At 47.6% G+C, this 15022-nt stretch overlaps 3 protein-coding genes across 3 annotated transcripts; all 3 read right to left on the reverse strand.

Annotated features, from left to right (window-relative positions):
- Positions 1 to 397: 397 nt before the first annotated feature.
- On the reverse strand, positions 398 to 2482 carry LOC134652664 (uncharacterized). The gene has a single exon (XM_063507828.1). The coding sequence runs from the start codon at positions 2480 to 2482 to the stop codon at positions 398 to 400; it is 2085 nt and encodes a 694-aa protein (XP_063363898.1).
- A 1384-nt stretch (positions 2483 to 3866) lies between these two features.
- LOC134652666 (uncharacterized) lies at positions 3867 to 5951 on the reverse strand. Its single transcript, XM_063507829.1, has one exon. The coding sequence runs from the start codon at positions 5949 to 5951 to the stop codon at positions 3867 to 3869; it is 2085 nt and encodes a 694-aa protein (XP_063363899.1).
- A 6569-nt stretch (positions 5952 to 12520) lies between these two features.
- LOC134652667 (uncharacterized) lies at positions 12521 to 14605 on the reverse strand. Its single transcript, XM_063507830.1, has one exon. It carries the CDS (start codon positions 14603 to 14605, stop codon positions 12521 to 12523), a length of 2085 nt encoding a protein of 694 aa, XP_063363900.1.
- Between the last annotated feature and the right edge of the window lie 417 nt (positions 14606 to 15022).

Consider the following 15022-nt stretch of genomic DNA (forward strand, 5'->3'; position numbering starts at 1 on the left):
CTAACCTAACCTAACCTAACCTAACCTAACCTAACCTAACCTAACCTAACCTAACCTAACCTAACCTAACCTTTTTTTTTTTTTTTTTTTTTTTTTTGTTGACGGAGTGGGGAATGCGTTTACGCATCCCTCCCCGGCCGTGGGGCAAGGCCATAATGGGGGAGGGTATGTGGGACTCCCTCCTTCGACTCCCTCTCCTAGCGAGAAGGAGCGAAAGAGAATACCCACTAAACCCCACTCCGTTGTCCCCCTCTCAGACGTTGTATGGGGGCATCATGGGCTCGCGCATTCATTCCTCCATGATGCCCCCCGTCTTTTCCCGGCGTCCCCAGGGAACCCGCACTTTGGGAGGGGAGAATCAATGACCAATCTGATTCTCCCCCCAGACGTGTAGGGCCTAAATATCCATATTTTGTCCCTCACAGGCCCGTTGGTCGATGTTACTCACTGGAGGGGCTCTTTGGGTCTTCAGAAGAGCCTCTTTGCCTTTTGCTGGTGGGGGCGTACAGGAGAAGCCACCCATTATGTGTCCCGCTGGGCGTTTGGCCGCATGACATACCGAGCAGAAGGCAGTCTCCGCCTTGCAGTCCACCCTCTTGTGGTCCGGCCTGCTACACCGGAAGCAGAGACCGCTCCTATCTACTGGCGACGGGCATAGTGCTCTAGTGTGCCCCGTGCCCATGCACCTGAAGCACCTCATCGGTGTTGGGTCCAGCGCCACTACCAGAGCCGAGGACCATCCTATTTGAAGTCGACCCGCTGCGGTGACCCTCTTGGCTGCCGTTATAGGACACTGTGCCAGAGTCGACGTTGTCCCATTATATTGGGCCCTAATCGATCCCACCTTAACCTCATTTATTGAGCACTCTCCCAGTTTAGCGATTGCTCCCGCGATCGCTTCCTGAGTGGCTGCCTCATCTAGGCCCGAAATGCGTAAGTCCGCCATTTTGGTGGGCCTGTATACTCGGGCTTCCTCTCCGATCACCTCCGTCATTTTTCGGCAGAGTTCGTCAGCCGCCCTACCATTGTCGGACCCGGACACCTCAAGTATCCTGGCCCCAGCAGCTGTTTTGCGGACCTTGACGTGCTCTACACCCACATCAGCAAGCTTCACCGATTTGGTGACCTTATACAAAATTGAGGCGTATGTCGCCTCAGACTCCGGCTTCAAGGCCATCACGATCGCGGCCGTGGCGGGCACAACCAGCTTCCGTGGGCCTGCTGGTGCCGGTTTCCGAGCCGGGGCGGCAGGGGGGGAAGGGGGCTTGGCGGATTTGCCATTGCCCTTCCTGACAACCTGCGTCCAAGACTCAGCAGGCTCCTGCGTTTTTGTTGCCGGCTGCGAGGGTGGAGAGGCACTAGGCTCCTTCACCGTCTTCTGCCTAGGAGCAGAGTTAGCCCTCTTCTTAGTCGCTGGTGCCGAAGGCTGGGCCACAGGGGCCTTAGGCTGCCTTGTGGGCGGCGCACCTGTCACTGCCCTTGAGGGCGGCGCCCCAGATTGAGGTTCCGGCTGGTTCGCAGTCGTCTTATTCCTGTCCGCAGCGAGAGGAGGGCGGGGGACCGGCTCAGGGAAATAGCCCGTGCGGGCCGAGATCATGTTTCCCATGGTAATTGTAAGGTCCCGCTTCAGGTCCTCCTTCAATTCCTTGAGGGCCTCTTTGAGGGCCTCAGAAAAGTCCGTCGCCTGATCGCATTGGGCCGTCGGGGCCTGTGGGGGCTGGATCGTCCTCTCAGAGAAGGCTCTACGAAGGGCCTTCATCTCGGACTGACATTGGGCAAGTTGCTCCCGCATTCGGTTATTATCCTCCTTTAAGGCCCGCAACTCCTCGTCCTCTACTCTATCCGCCAGGACGTCAGTCGCCGCCAGGATGTCCCGGCAGGCCTGGTTCAGTTTGCCCCAGACTTGTCCATTTAGGTTGCCGGATTTTCCGGCAGCCTCTAGGATAATATGGGTCGCCTCCCGCACTATTTCTATGTAGTCCGTCCCTGTGTATAGGGGCGGGCTGCTTTCAGTCATTTCTTGACTTGGAGAAGGGGACGGGCTCACCATCCACGGCTCCTTATCCCCCTTCTTTTTGTTGTCCCCCTGGGACCTTCTCAGGAGTAAAGGGGGGACCACTCCCTTTTCCTTTCCCTCCTGGCTGTCCAGCACCTCCAAGAGCAAGTCCTCCTTATAGGCCTTCAGTCTGGCCTTGGCTGCTGCCAGGCCGGTAAAGTGGCCTATGGAGGCTTTCTTCACCATGGCCTTGGCCCTACCCCTCAGCGCGGTGCTAACTTTAGGCCCGCTCCCAACGTGAGTCTCATACTCCAGGACCCGGTTTCCCTCATGGGGCCTCTTCTTGGAGGCGGCCTCAGCCCTGTCCTGGCCCTCCATAGGTTCCTCCCAGTCGGGCGAGGTCGAAGAACCCGCCCCTGAAGCCCCTTTATGGGGCCCAGTGATTGGAGCCATCTCCGGATTCAACCCCTGCGCGGGGTTATCCATATAATTACTACGCGAAGACCACCCCTTATGGGTGGAATTCGCCTAAAAAAGGTGAAAAACCAAAACACCTAACCTAACCTAACTATTTTGGTCAAGTGCGAGTCGCAGCAGAACCAAAACAGCAAAAACAAACTTAAAATTATTTTATGCGACGGGCTGTAGCGTCACTCCTGGTTGAGCTACAAATCTCGAACCAAGGTCAAAAAATAGTTCTAAGTATGTGCTATTTACCACTAATTTTTAAAACTAAAAATATTAAATATTTTACAATTTACAAAATTTCTAAGACGAAAACCAACTTATGTTTGCGTTTACCGACGCCTGATAAACAGGAATAGCAATCCTTTAAAAAATTAATAACTACTAAACTAAGCCCTCTAAAAATATAATTCAAACGGATTTGAATTCCCTACAACTAGCTTAATCTAACTAACCTACTACAAAGAATTTATTTACACAAGAACAGAAGATATGATTTTTTGAAAGTGAAATCTCCTAACGTCGTCAACCGCAAATGGGGTAAACCTTTTACCGAACTCGTGAACTTTGAACTCCAATATCTCCCGAACCAGAGGTCGGATCGATATGGGGTAAAAAGCTCCGTGTAGAGCAAAAAGCCGACCAAATTACAAAATTAACAGACGTAGGAAAAACACAAAGAAAAAGAAGATGTGAATTTTTCAAAATGAAAAAGCGCCTGAAGAAAAAAGTGAATTTATATGTAAAGTGAAAGAAATTAAAAATACTATAGAAATCTAGGGAAAGGCTGGGAAAGAACAACGGTATAAAATAGAACTCAATTAGCTTTATCTCGCCACAAAAATTCGCAAAATTCCCTCAATTCTACCTCTCAAATTTACCTCAACCTAACCTAACCTAACCTAACCTAACCTAACCTAACCTAACCTAACCTAACCTAACCTAACCTAACCTAACCTAACCTAACCTAACCTAACCTAACCTAACCTAACCTAACCTAACCTAACCTAACCTAACCTAACCTAACCTAACCTAACCTAACCTAACCTAACCTAACCTAACCTAACCTAACCTTTTTTTTTTTTTTTTTTTTTTTTTTTTTTTTTGTTGACGGAGTGGGGAATGCGTTTACGCATCCCTCCCCGGCCGTGGGGCAAGGCCATAATGGGGAGGGTATGTGGGACTCGCTCTTTCGACTCACTCTCCTAGCGAGAATGAGCGAAAGAGAATACCCACTAAACCCCACTCCGTTGTCCCCCTCTCAGACGTTGTATGGGGGCATCATGGGCTCGCGCATTCATTCCTCCATGATGCCCCCCGTCTTTTCCCGGCGTCCCCAGGGAACCCGCACTTTGGGAGGGGAGAATCAATGACCACTCTGATTCTCCCCCCAGACGTGTAGGGCCTAAATATCCATATTTTGTCCCTCACAGGCCCGTTGGTCGATGTTACTCATTGGAGGGGCTCTTTGGGTCTTCAGAAGAGCCTCTTTGCCTTTTGCTGGTGGGGGCGTACAAGAAAAGCCACCCATTATGTGTCCCGCTGGACGTTTGGCCGCATGACATACCGAGCAAAAGGCAGTCTCCGCCTTGCAGTCCACCCTCTTGTGGTCCGGCCTGCTACACCGGAAGCAGAGCCCGCTCCTGTCTACTGGCGACGGGCATAGTGCTCTGGTGTGCCCCGTGCCCATGCACCTGAAGCACCTCATCGGTGTTGGGTCCAGCGCCACTACCAAAGCCGAGGACCATCCTATTTGCAGTCGACCCGCTGCGGTGACCCTCTTGGCTGCCGTTATAGGGCACTGTGCCAGAGTCGACGCTGTCCCATTATATTGGGCCCTAATCGATCCCACCTTAACCTCATTTATTGAGCACTCTCCCAATTTAGCGATTGCTCCCGCGATCTCTTCCTGAGTGGCTGCCTCATCTAAGCCCGAAATGCGTAAGTCCGCCATTTTGGTGGGCCTGTATACTCGGGCTTCCTCTCCGATCACCTCCGTCATTTTTCGGCAGAGTTCGTCAGCCGCCCTACCATTGTCGGACCCGGACACCTCCAGTATCCTGGCTCCAGCAGCTGTTTTGCGGACCTTGACGTGCTCTACACCCACATCAGCAAGCTTCACCGATTTGGTGACCTTAAACAAAATTGAGGCGTATGTCGCCTCAGACTCCGGCTTCAAGGCCATCACGATCGCGGCCGTGGCGGGCACAACCAGCTTCCGTGGGCCCGCTGGTGCCGGTTTCCGAGCCGGGGCGGCAGGGGGGGAAGGGGGCTTGGCGGATTTGCCATTGCCCTTCCTGACAACCTGCGTCCAAGACTCAGCAGGCTCTTGTGTTTTTGTTGCCGGCTGCGAGAGTGGAGAGGCACTAGGCTCCTTCACCGTCTTCTGCCTAGGAGCAGAGTTAGCCCTCTTCTTGGTCGCTGGTGCCGAAGGCTGGGCCACAGGGGCCTTAGGCTGCCTTGTGGGCGGCGCACCTGTCACTGCCCTTGAGGGCGGCGCCCCAGAGAGAGGTTCCGGCTGGTTCGCAATCGTCTTATTCCTGTCCGCAGCGAGAGGAGGGCGGGGGACCGGCTCAGGGAAATGGCCCGTGCGGGCCGAGATCATGTTTCCCATGGTAATTGTAAGGTCCCGCTTCAGATCCTCCTTTAATTCCTTGAGGGCCTCTTTGAGGGCCTCAGAAAAGTCCGTCGCCTGGTCGCATTGGGCCGTCGGGGCCTGTGGGGGCTGGATCGTCCTCTCAGAGAAGGCTCTACGAAGGGCCTTCATCTCGGACTGGCATTGGGCAAGTTGCTCCCGCATTCGGTTATTATCCTCCTTTAAGGCCCGCAACTCCTCGTCCTCTACTCTATCCGCCAGGACGTCAGTCGCCGCCAGGATGTCCCGGCAGGCCTGGTTCAGTTTGCCCCAGACTTGTCCATTTAGGTTGCCGGATTTTCCGGCAGCCTCTAGGATAATATGGGTCGCCTCCCGCACTATTTCTATGTAGTCCGTCCCTGTGTATAGGGGCGGGCTGCTTTCTGTCATTTCTTGACTTGGAGAAGGGGACGGGCTCACCATCCACGGCTCCTTATCCCCCTTCTTTTTGTTGTCCCCCTGGGACCTTCTCAGGAGTAAAGGGGGGACCACTCCCTTTCCCTTTCCCTCCTGGCTGTCCAGCACCTCCAAGAGCAAGTCCTCCTTATATGCCTTCAGTCTGGCCTTGGCTGCTGCCAGGCCGGTAAAGTGGCCTATGGAGGCTTTCTTCGCCATGGCCTTGGCCCTACCCCTCAGCGAGGTGCTAACTTTAGGCCCGCTCCCAACGTGAGTCTCATAATCCAGGACCCGGTTTCCCTCATGGGGCCTCTTCTTGGAGGCGGCCTCAGCCCTGTCCTGGCCCTCCATAGGTTCCTCCCAGTCGGGCGAGGTCGAAGAACCCGCCCCTGAAGCCCCTTTATGGGGCCCAGTTATTGGAGCCATCTCCGGATTCAACCCCTGCGCGGGGTTATCCATACAAATACTACGCGAAGACCACCCCTTATGGGTGGAATTCGCCTAAAAAAGGTGAAAAACCAAAACACCTAACCTAACCTAACTATTTTGGTCAAGTGCGAGTCGCAGCAGAACCAAAACAGCAAAAACAAACTTAAAATTATTTTATGCGACGGGCTGTAGCGTCACTCCTGGTTGAGCTACAAATCTCGAACCAAGGTCAAAAAATAGCTCCAAGTATGTGCTATTTACCACTAATTTTTTAAAACTAAAAATATTAAATATTTTACAATTTACAAAATTTCTAAGACGAAAACCAACTTATGTTTGCGTTTACCGACGCCTGATAAACAGGAATAGCAATCCTTTAAAAAATTAATAACTACTAAACTAAGCCCTCTAAAAATATAATTCAAACGGATTTGAATTCCCTACAACTAGCTTAATCTAACTAACCTACTACAAAGAATTTATTTACACAAGAACAGAAGATATGATTTTTTGAAAGTGAAATCTCCTAACGTCGTCAACCGCAAATGGGGTAAACTTTTTACCGAACTCGTGAGATTTGAACTCCAATATCTCCCGAACCAGAGGTCGGATCGATATGGGGTAAAAAGCTCCGTGTAGAGCAAAAAGCCGACCCAATTACAAAATTAACAGACGTAGGAGAAACACAAAGAAAAAGAAGATGTGAATTTTTCAAAGTGAAAAAGCGCCTGAAGAAAAAAGTGAATTTATATGTAAAGTGAAAGAAATTAAAAATACTATAGAAATCTAGGGAAAGGCTGGGAAAGAACAACGGTATAAAATAGAACTCAATTAGCTTTATCTCGCCACAAAAATTCGCAAAATTCCCTCAATTCTACCTCTCAAATTTACCTCAACCTAACCTAACCTAACCTAACCTAACCTAACCTAACCTAACCTAACCTAACCTAACCTAACCTAACCTAACCTAACCTAACCTAACCTAACCTAACCAGTCGCGCGCCAAGCGCTCAGAGCGTACGCATCGTTTCCACGTCGCTCCGCGTTCGAAAAATCAAAGTTGCGGGATTTTTAACTCAAACCACCTTGTGTCATATATCAAATTGTGCGCGCGGACTCCACCTATTCACTACTACAAGAATCTTGAAGATCGGACTTTTCTGTGAAGTACAGTGAGCGAAATGGTGCCAGACCTTTGTTGCGACGAAGGAAAAACTTTGCATTGCGCAAAGTTTTAGTGTTAGAATCTTGGTCCTTATCTTAAAATACTCTTTAGTGATTGTGCTAACTAGTGACAGTTTTAGTTTTAACCGGACACTAACGATGTAAGTACAAACACACTTCAAACCTTAAGTGCAGTGCAAAAATAGACTAAATCACGTTTAATTTTCTTATTAGATCTATAACCTATATTAAATTATATATTGTCGTGTGTGTAATTGAACCTTCTATCATATGTGAAAGTTTCGGATTTTTCCTATAACAAACAAAAGAGAAAACCACGAAAAACTACTTTTGCGCAGTTAGTGAAAAACGGACTTCCCAAATCGTGCGGTTATTTTTAATATCGCTATTATATACTCTTCCTCACCAGGAATCCAACAAAATTGTCAGAATTGAAATAAGTGTAATAGTTTTCATTTTATTACAATTAACAGCCAAAATTTAGTAAAACTTGAACTTTGACCTTAATTTTCTCGAGATTATAAGTGATGACATATACTTCTTTTGATAACGTTAGAAGCAGAATTTAATGGACAATAAGTGTGCGAAATTTTGTAATTTTAGGATAGGTAGTTTTTAAGATAATCAATTTTAAGTAGAATAAGTCCCCTAAAACCCTCGATTTCAATATTTACGTAAGTTGAAAGTTGACTTTTTTCCCTTTAAACTTTTTCTAAATTTTTTATTTGAAACTTGCTTATTGTCACTAGAAAATAGTTTTTCATTTGGTTGGATATTTTTCTGCCATTTACTTTTCGAGTAAATTAGAAATTAAAATTCTTAATATTTTAAGGCGAAAATCGACTTTCTTTACCATTAAATTGCATTTCCCACCAACTCTGTTAGATAAATATTGTACATATACACTTAAGGTAGCTAAGTAACAAAATTTCAGACATAAATATTGTAAAGTTTTTCAGTAATTTAAATTTCCCCTTTGAAATTTCCGTAATTTTTGATTTTATCATAAATAAACCACAAAATAATAACATTTTTAATAAATAGTTAATATATACGTATTACACATCTATTTAAGCATTTACTCACCAAGTTTTGTAAAAATATTGTAAGTAGTTTCTAAATAAATTCAATTTCCCCTGTGTAAGCCGACCGTCTTACGTAAAAATATTTAAAAAACCAACTTTTTTGTTTATTTGAATTTTCAAAATTTTCTTTTTGTATTCTATCAAGCATTTCTAAAAAGTAGTAAATCCTAGATTTCAACTGCTTTCATGTGTTAGTTTTTATTTAATTCTTAGTTAAACTTCCAAATTTCTGTTCCCGTTTTAAAAATATATGAATGTAATTTCCGCTTACTCTTTTTTACAATAATTGTAGGAAATATCTGTAGTTTCATTGAACAGTGATTGTTATTTTGTAATTTATTAGTTTTTAATAGAAATTTCATTTGTTGTGTAACCAAATTTTTTAAAATTAGTATTTCCACCTCTTGCTTGAAAATTAAATTTATCTTGCTGTGTAAATATTAGAAAATGAGTAACGAAAGTATAAATAGCCTCAACTTGTCAGAGCAGTTTGACAATCTCTTCACCACACCGCCGGGCATATCCGCCCAGCGAGAACGATCACCGTCGCCTATGCGTGACACAAATATCCATCCGGTGCTTGAGTTGCTCGACGAGCTCGCTGGCGAGATTGAGTTCGAATCTAAACAGATACTCGTAAACCTTGAAACTACGACAACCCACCGCAGTATAACCGTTGAAAACAAGAGGCAAATTAAGATCGCCGCGAAAAATATCCCATCTATATTTGCGAGTTATGCAAAGCAGATGCGCGCACAAATCCGGGGAATCTTAACACAAACTCCTACACCTACTGACCGTTCGTCGAAAGGGGTTCAAACAGACCCTAATGTCACGCTGCAGGATCAGCCTTCGCCGTCGCCGCTGCTGCCGCCGTCGCCGCTGCTGCCGCCGCCGTCGCCGTTGCTGCCGCCGGCGACAAAGAACGGTGGCTCGGCGACTAATAAAGAAACGCAAACGAATGTCTCGGCGCCTCGTAATATAATAGGGGAAATAAAACAGAGCCTTGAGGACTATCTGCGCAAAATTGATGCGGAAATCCTAAATATTAACAGAAATCTTATTTCCGATCGCTCGCACAAATCTGTTACAGTCGAGAACAAGAAGAATATACACACTTCGGGAAGGAGAATTTCATCCATATCAAGTAATTGGGCCAAAGAGCATGTAGAGAAGTGCAGCGGTTTAGCTAATACTACAATCGCAACTGATAACTTCACCAATAATAGCAATAACCTAACCACTACAATTCACAAAGATAAGCGCACCATCCAAACGCAGACGGACTTCATGCCCGCACAGCTGCAGCTACCAACACCGCCATCGCCACCACCGCTGCTGGTGCCGCTGCCGTTAACACCACCTAATTTAGAAACTCTTATGAATAATATAAAGAATGACACAGCCAATCTAATAAAGAAGGAAATTTTGTCTCTCAGGCGTGATATACGTTCGATGACCGAAAATTCCATTACAGCATCGACTAAAACTACATACGCTACCGTGACGGGTAGGTCCGTGAAGCAGGCGCCTGCTGCAGTATCTTCGGAACCTACACAGGTGACCACGAATCCGGCGATTGTCATCACTTCTAAGAAGGCCGGCGAAGGTGCTGCTGAAACTTTACAGGCATGGAGAAAAACGGTCTCCTTCCGTGATACGGACTTTGCCCCAACCGCTACAAAATTTATATCAAATGGCAAAGTCCGCATTGAATTCAACACAAAAGAACAGCGTGACATTGCATTATCCAGGACTAACGACGTCAATGCGGAAGTTGCCGCTGAAGCTTCAAAGACACTTCGCCCCATGATTACTTTAAAGGGTATATCCGTAGATGTTCCAACAAAGGATCTTGTTGATATTATAATTAGTCAAAATCAACCGCTCAAAAATATAATTAATGAAAGCAATAAGATTTCATTCCACTATAAAAAAGGCAACAAAAATCCTCGTTTGTATAATGCTGTACTCATGACGACGCCATCCACTTTTAAGGCCTTCATTCAAATAGGTAAAATTAACATAGATCACCAACGGGTGCATGCAGAGGAGCACGTACCTATCTTGCACTGCTTTAAGTGCATGCAGTATGGCCATACGCGAAAGCATTGTAAGGCTACCACAACCATCTGTTCACATTGCGCATCGTCCGACCATGAATATAAATCATGCCCACACCAAAAAGATCAGACCAAAACAAAGTGCCACAACTGCGATGCATTTAATAAACAAGTAACTGAGGACCAACACAAGCTAAATACAGCACATAGCGCTACATCAACTTTTTGCCCCCGAATGCGATCTATGATACAGAGAATAAAATCGCGTATTGATTATCAACCTAATTAAGATTTAACATATTAAAACTTACAAATGTAACTTTAATCTTTAACGATAGTGTCATATTGTAACTTTAGTAGATCCTATCCGATCCTATCTGTAAAATACCTTTGTTATTGAATCTATTATTGCACCATTTCGCTTTACATAAGAACTATCGTATTTATTGGTTTACGCTGATAAAAATTGCAGTTATTTGTCTTATCACATGCCATATAAACCAAGAATTTTGTTAAATGCTAGAATTAAACTCTAATCTCTTGCAAGGGGGCGGTGGCCGGGCGGCCGCCCGCACTCACTGACTGTGGTGAGGCGGGCGGTCGGGCGGCACTTAGCGTCCCCTTAAAATTATCTATGCACCATCTTTCTCTTTATCACATGAACACTAAATTTTCAATTAAAATAACTCGCATAGTAATATCCAAGCTCTTGCAGGGGGACAGTGGCCGGGCGGCCGCCCGCACTCATTATTTTCTGTCATGGGGCGGGCGGTCGGGCGGCAGAACTTGTCCCCCCAAAACTTCATTTTAGGATAGCTGGTCGCCCGTATTATTAGCGAGGGCCGGTTATCCCTAAATTAAAATCAAACAAACACTCCAGTTACACTCAACACACACCTAATAAAAACATACTACACTCAACATGAAGTGGGGGAGTTTTTAGTCCGTAGGCGGCTGGGCACCATTCCCAGCTGAGTCGGACATAACCGTCGGTACGGGCCGGCGGTATACATGAGTATTTTCTCCCTCACCGCAAAAAAAAAAAAAAAAAAAAAAACCTAACCTAACCTAACCTAACCTAACCTAACCTAACCTAACCTAACCTAACCTAACCTAACCTAACCTAACCTAACCTAACCTAACCTAACCTAACCTAACCTAACCTAACCTAACCTAACCTAACCTAACCTAACCTAACCTAACCTAACCTAACCTAACCTAACCTAACCTAACCTAACCTAACCTAACCTAACCTAACCTAACCTAACCTAACCTAACCTAACCTAACCTAACCTAACCTAACCTAACCTAACCTAACCTAACCTAACCTAACCTAACCTAACCTAACCTAACCTAACCTAACCTAACCTAACCTAACCTAACCTAACCTAACCTAACCTAACCTAACCTAACCTAACCTAACCTAACCTAACCTAACCTAACCTAACCTAACCTAACCTAACCTAACCTAACCTAACCTAACCTAACCTAACCTAACCTAACCTAACCTAACCTAACCTAACCTAACCTAACCTAACCTAACCTAACCTAACCTAACCTAACCTAACCTAACCTAACCTAACCTAACCTAACCTAACCTAACCTAACCTAACCTAACCTAACCTAACCTAACCTAACCTAACCTAACCTAACCTAACCTAACCTAACCTAACCTAACCTAACCTAACCTAACCTAACCTAACCTAACCTAACCTAACCTAACCTAACCTAACCTAACCTAACCTAACCTAACCTAACCTAACCTAACCTAACCTAACCTAACCTAACCTAACCTAACCTAACCTAACCTAACCTAACCTAACCTAACCTAACCTAACCTAACCTAACCTAACCTAACCTAACCTAACCTAACCTAACCTAACCTAACCTAACCTAACCTAACCTAACCTAACCTAACCTAACCTAACCTAACCTAACCTAACCTAACCTTTTTTTTTTTTTTTTTTTTGTTGACGGAGTGGGGAATGCGTTTACGCATCCCTCCCCGGCCGTGGGGCAAGGCCATAATGGGGAGGGTATGTGGGACTCCCTCTTTCGATTCCCTCTCCTAGCGAGAAGGAGCGAAAGAGAATACCCACTAAACCCCACTCCGTTGTCCCCCTCTCAGACGTTGTATGGGGGCATCATGGGCTCGCGCATTCATTCCTCCATGATGCCCCCCGTCTTTTCCCGGCGTCCCCAGGGAACCCGCACTTTGGGAGGGGAGAATCAATGACCATTCTGATTCTCCCCCCAGACGTAGGGCCTAAATATCCATATTTTGTCCCTCACAGGCCCGTTGGTCGATGTTACTCACTGGAGGGGCTCTTTGGGTCATCGGAAGAGCCTCTTTGCCTTTTGCTGGTGGGGGCGTACAGGAAAAGCCACCCATTATGTGTCCCGCTGGGCGTTTGGCCGCATGACATACCGAGCAGAAGGCAGTCTCCGCCTTGCAGTCCACCCTCTTGTGGTCCGGCCTGCTACACCGGAAGCAGAGACCACTCCTATCTACTGGCGACGGGCATAGTGCTCTGGTGTGCCCCGTGCCCATACACCTGAAGCACCTCATCGGTGTTGGGTCCAGCGCCACTACTAGAGCCGAGGACCATCCTATTTGAAGTCGACCCGCTGCGGTGACCCTCTTGGCTGCCGTTATAGGGCACTGTGCCAGAGTCGACGCTGTCCCATTATATTGGGCCCTAATCGATCCCACCTTAACTTCATTTATTGAGCACTCTCCCAATTTAGCGATTGCTCCCGCGATCTCTTCCTGAGTGGCTGCCTCATCTAGGCCCGAAATGCGTAAGTCCGCCATTTTGGTGGGCCTGTATACTCGGGCTTCCTCTCCGATCACCTCCGTCATTTTTCGGCAGAGTTCGTCAGCCGCCCTACCATTGTCGGACCCGGACACCTCAAGTATCCTGGCTCCAGCAGCTGTTTTGCGGACCTTGACGTGCTCTACACCCACATCAGCAAGCTTCACCGATTTGGTGACCTTAAACAAAATTGAGGCGTATGTCGCCTCAGACTCCGGCTTCAAGGCCATCACGATCGCGGCCGTGGCGGGCACAACCAGCTTCCGTGGGCCCGCTGGTGCCGGTTTCCGAGCCGGGGCGGCAGGGGGGGAAGGGGGCTTGGCGGATTTGCCATTGCCCTTCCTGACAACCTGCGTCCAAGACTCAGCAGGCGCTTGTGTTTTTGTTGCCGGCTGCGAGGGTGGAGAGGCACTAGGCTCCTTCACCGTCTTCTGCCTAGGAGCAGAGTTAGCCCTCTTCTTGGTCGCTGGTGCCGAAGGCTGGGCCACAGGGGCCTTAGGCTGCCTTGTGGGCGGCGCACCTGTCACTGCCCTTGAGGGCGGCGCCCCAGATTGAGGTTCCGGCTGGTTCGCGGTCGTCTTATTCCTGTCCGCCGCGAGAGGAGGGCGGGGGACCGGCTCAGGGAAATAGCCCGTGCGGGCCGAGATCATATTTCCCATGGTAATTGTAAGGTCCCGCTTCAGGTCCTCCTTCAATTCCTTGAGGGCCTCTTTGAGGGCCTCAGAGAAGTCCGTCGCCTGGCCGCATTGGGCCGTCGGGGCCTGTGGGGGCTGGATCGTCCTCTCAGATAAGGCTCTACGAAGGGCCTTCATCTCGGTCTGACATTGGGCAAGTTGCTCCCGCATTAGGTTATTGTCCGCCTTTAAGGCCCGCAACTCCTCGTCCTCTACTCTATCCGCCAGGACGTCAGTGGCCGCCAGGATGTCCCGGCAGGCCTGGTTCAGTTTTCCCCAGACTTGTCCATTTAGGTTGCCGGATTTTCCGGCAGCCTCTAGGACAATATGGGTCGCCTCCCGCACTATTTCTATGTAGTCCGTCCCTGTGTATAGGGGCGGGCTGCTTTCTGTCATTTCTTGACTTGGAGAAGGGGACGGGCTCACCATCCACGGCTCCTTATCCCCCTTCTTTTTGTTGTCCCCCTGGGACCTTCTCAGGAGTAAAGGGGGGACCACTCCCTTTTCCTTTCCCTCCTGGCTGTCCAACACCTCCAAGAGCAAGTCCTCCTTATAGGCCTTCAGTCTGGCCTTGGCTGCTGCCAGGCCGGTAAAGTGGCCTATGGAGGCTTTCTTCACCATGGCCTTGGCCCTACCCCTCAGCGCGGTGCTAACTTTAGGCCCGCTCCCAACGTGAGTCTCATACTCCAGGACCCGGTTTCCCTCATGGGGCCTCTTCTTGGAGGCGGCCTCAGCCCTGTCCTGGCCCTCCATAGGTTCCTCCCAGTCGGGCGAGGTCGAAGAACCCGCCCCTGAAGCCCCTTTATGGGGCCCAGTGATTGGAGCCATCTGCGGATTCAACCCCTGCGCGGGGTTATCCATATAATTACTACGCGAAGACCACCCCTTATGGGTGGAATTCGCCTAAAAAAGGTGAAAAACCAAAACACCTAACCTAACCTAACTATTTTGGTCAAGTGCGAGTCGCAGCAGAACCAAAACAGCAAAAACAAACTTAAAATTATTTTATGCGACGGGCTGTAGCGTCACTCCTGGTTGAGCTACAAATCTCGAACCAAGGTCAAAAAATAGTTCTAAGTATGTGCTATTTACCACTAATTTTTAAAACTAAAAATATTAAATATTTTACAATTTACAAAATTTCTAAGACGAAAACCAACTTATGTTTGCGTTTACCGACGCCTGATAAACAGGAATAGCAATCCTTTAAAAAATTAATAACTACTAAACTAAGCCCTCTAAAAATATAATTCAAACGGATTTGAATTCCCTACAACT

This window comes from Cydia amplana, chromosome 12, assembly GCF_948474715.1.
Source record: "Cydia amplana chromosome 12, ilCydAmpl1.1, whole genome shotgun sequence".
Classification (NCBI taxonomy): domain Eukaryota; kingdom Metazoa; phylum Arthropoda; class Insecta; order Lepidoptera; family Tortricidae; genus Cydia; species Cydia amplana.

Coding starts and splice junctions, on each gene's coding strand:
- LOC134652667 (XM_063507830.1), bottom strand. CDS start 14,605: ATGGATAACCCCGCGCAGGGGTTGAATCCGCAGATGGCTCCAATCACT.
- LOC134652666 (XM_063507829.1), bottom strand. CDS start 5,951: ATGGATAACCCCGCGCAGGGGTTGAATCCGGAGATGGCTCCAATAACT.
- LOC134652664 (XM_063507828.1), bottom strand. CDS start 2,482: ATGGATAACCCCGCGCAGGGGTTGAATCCGGAGATGGCTCCAATCACT.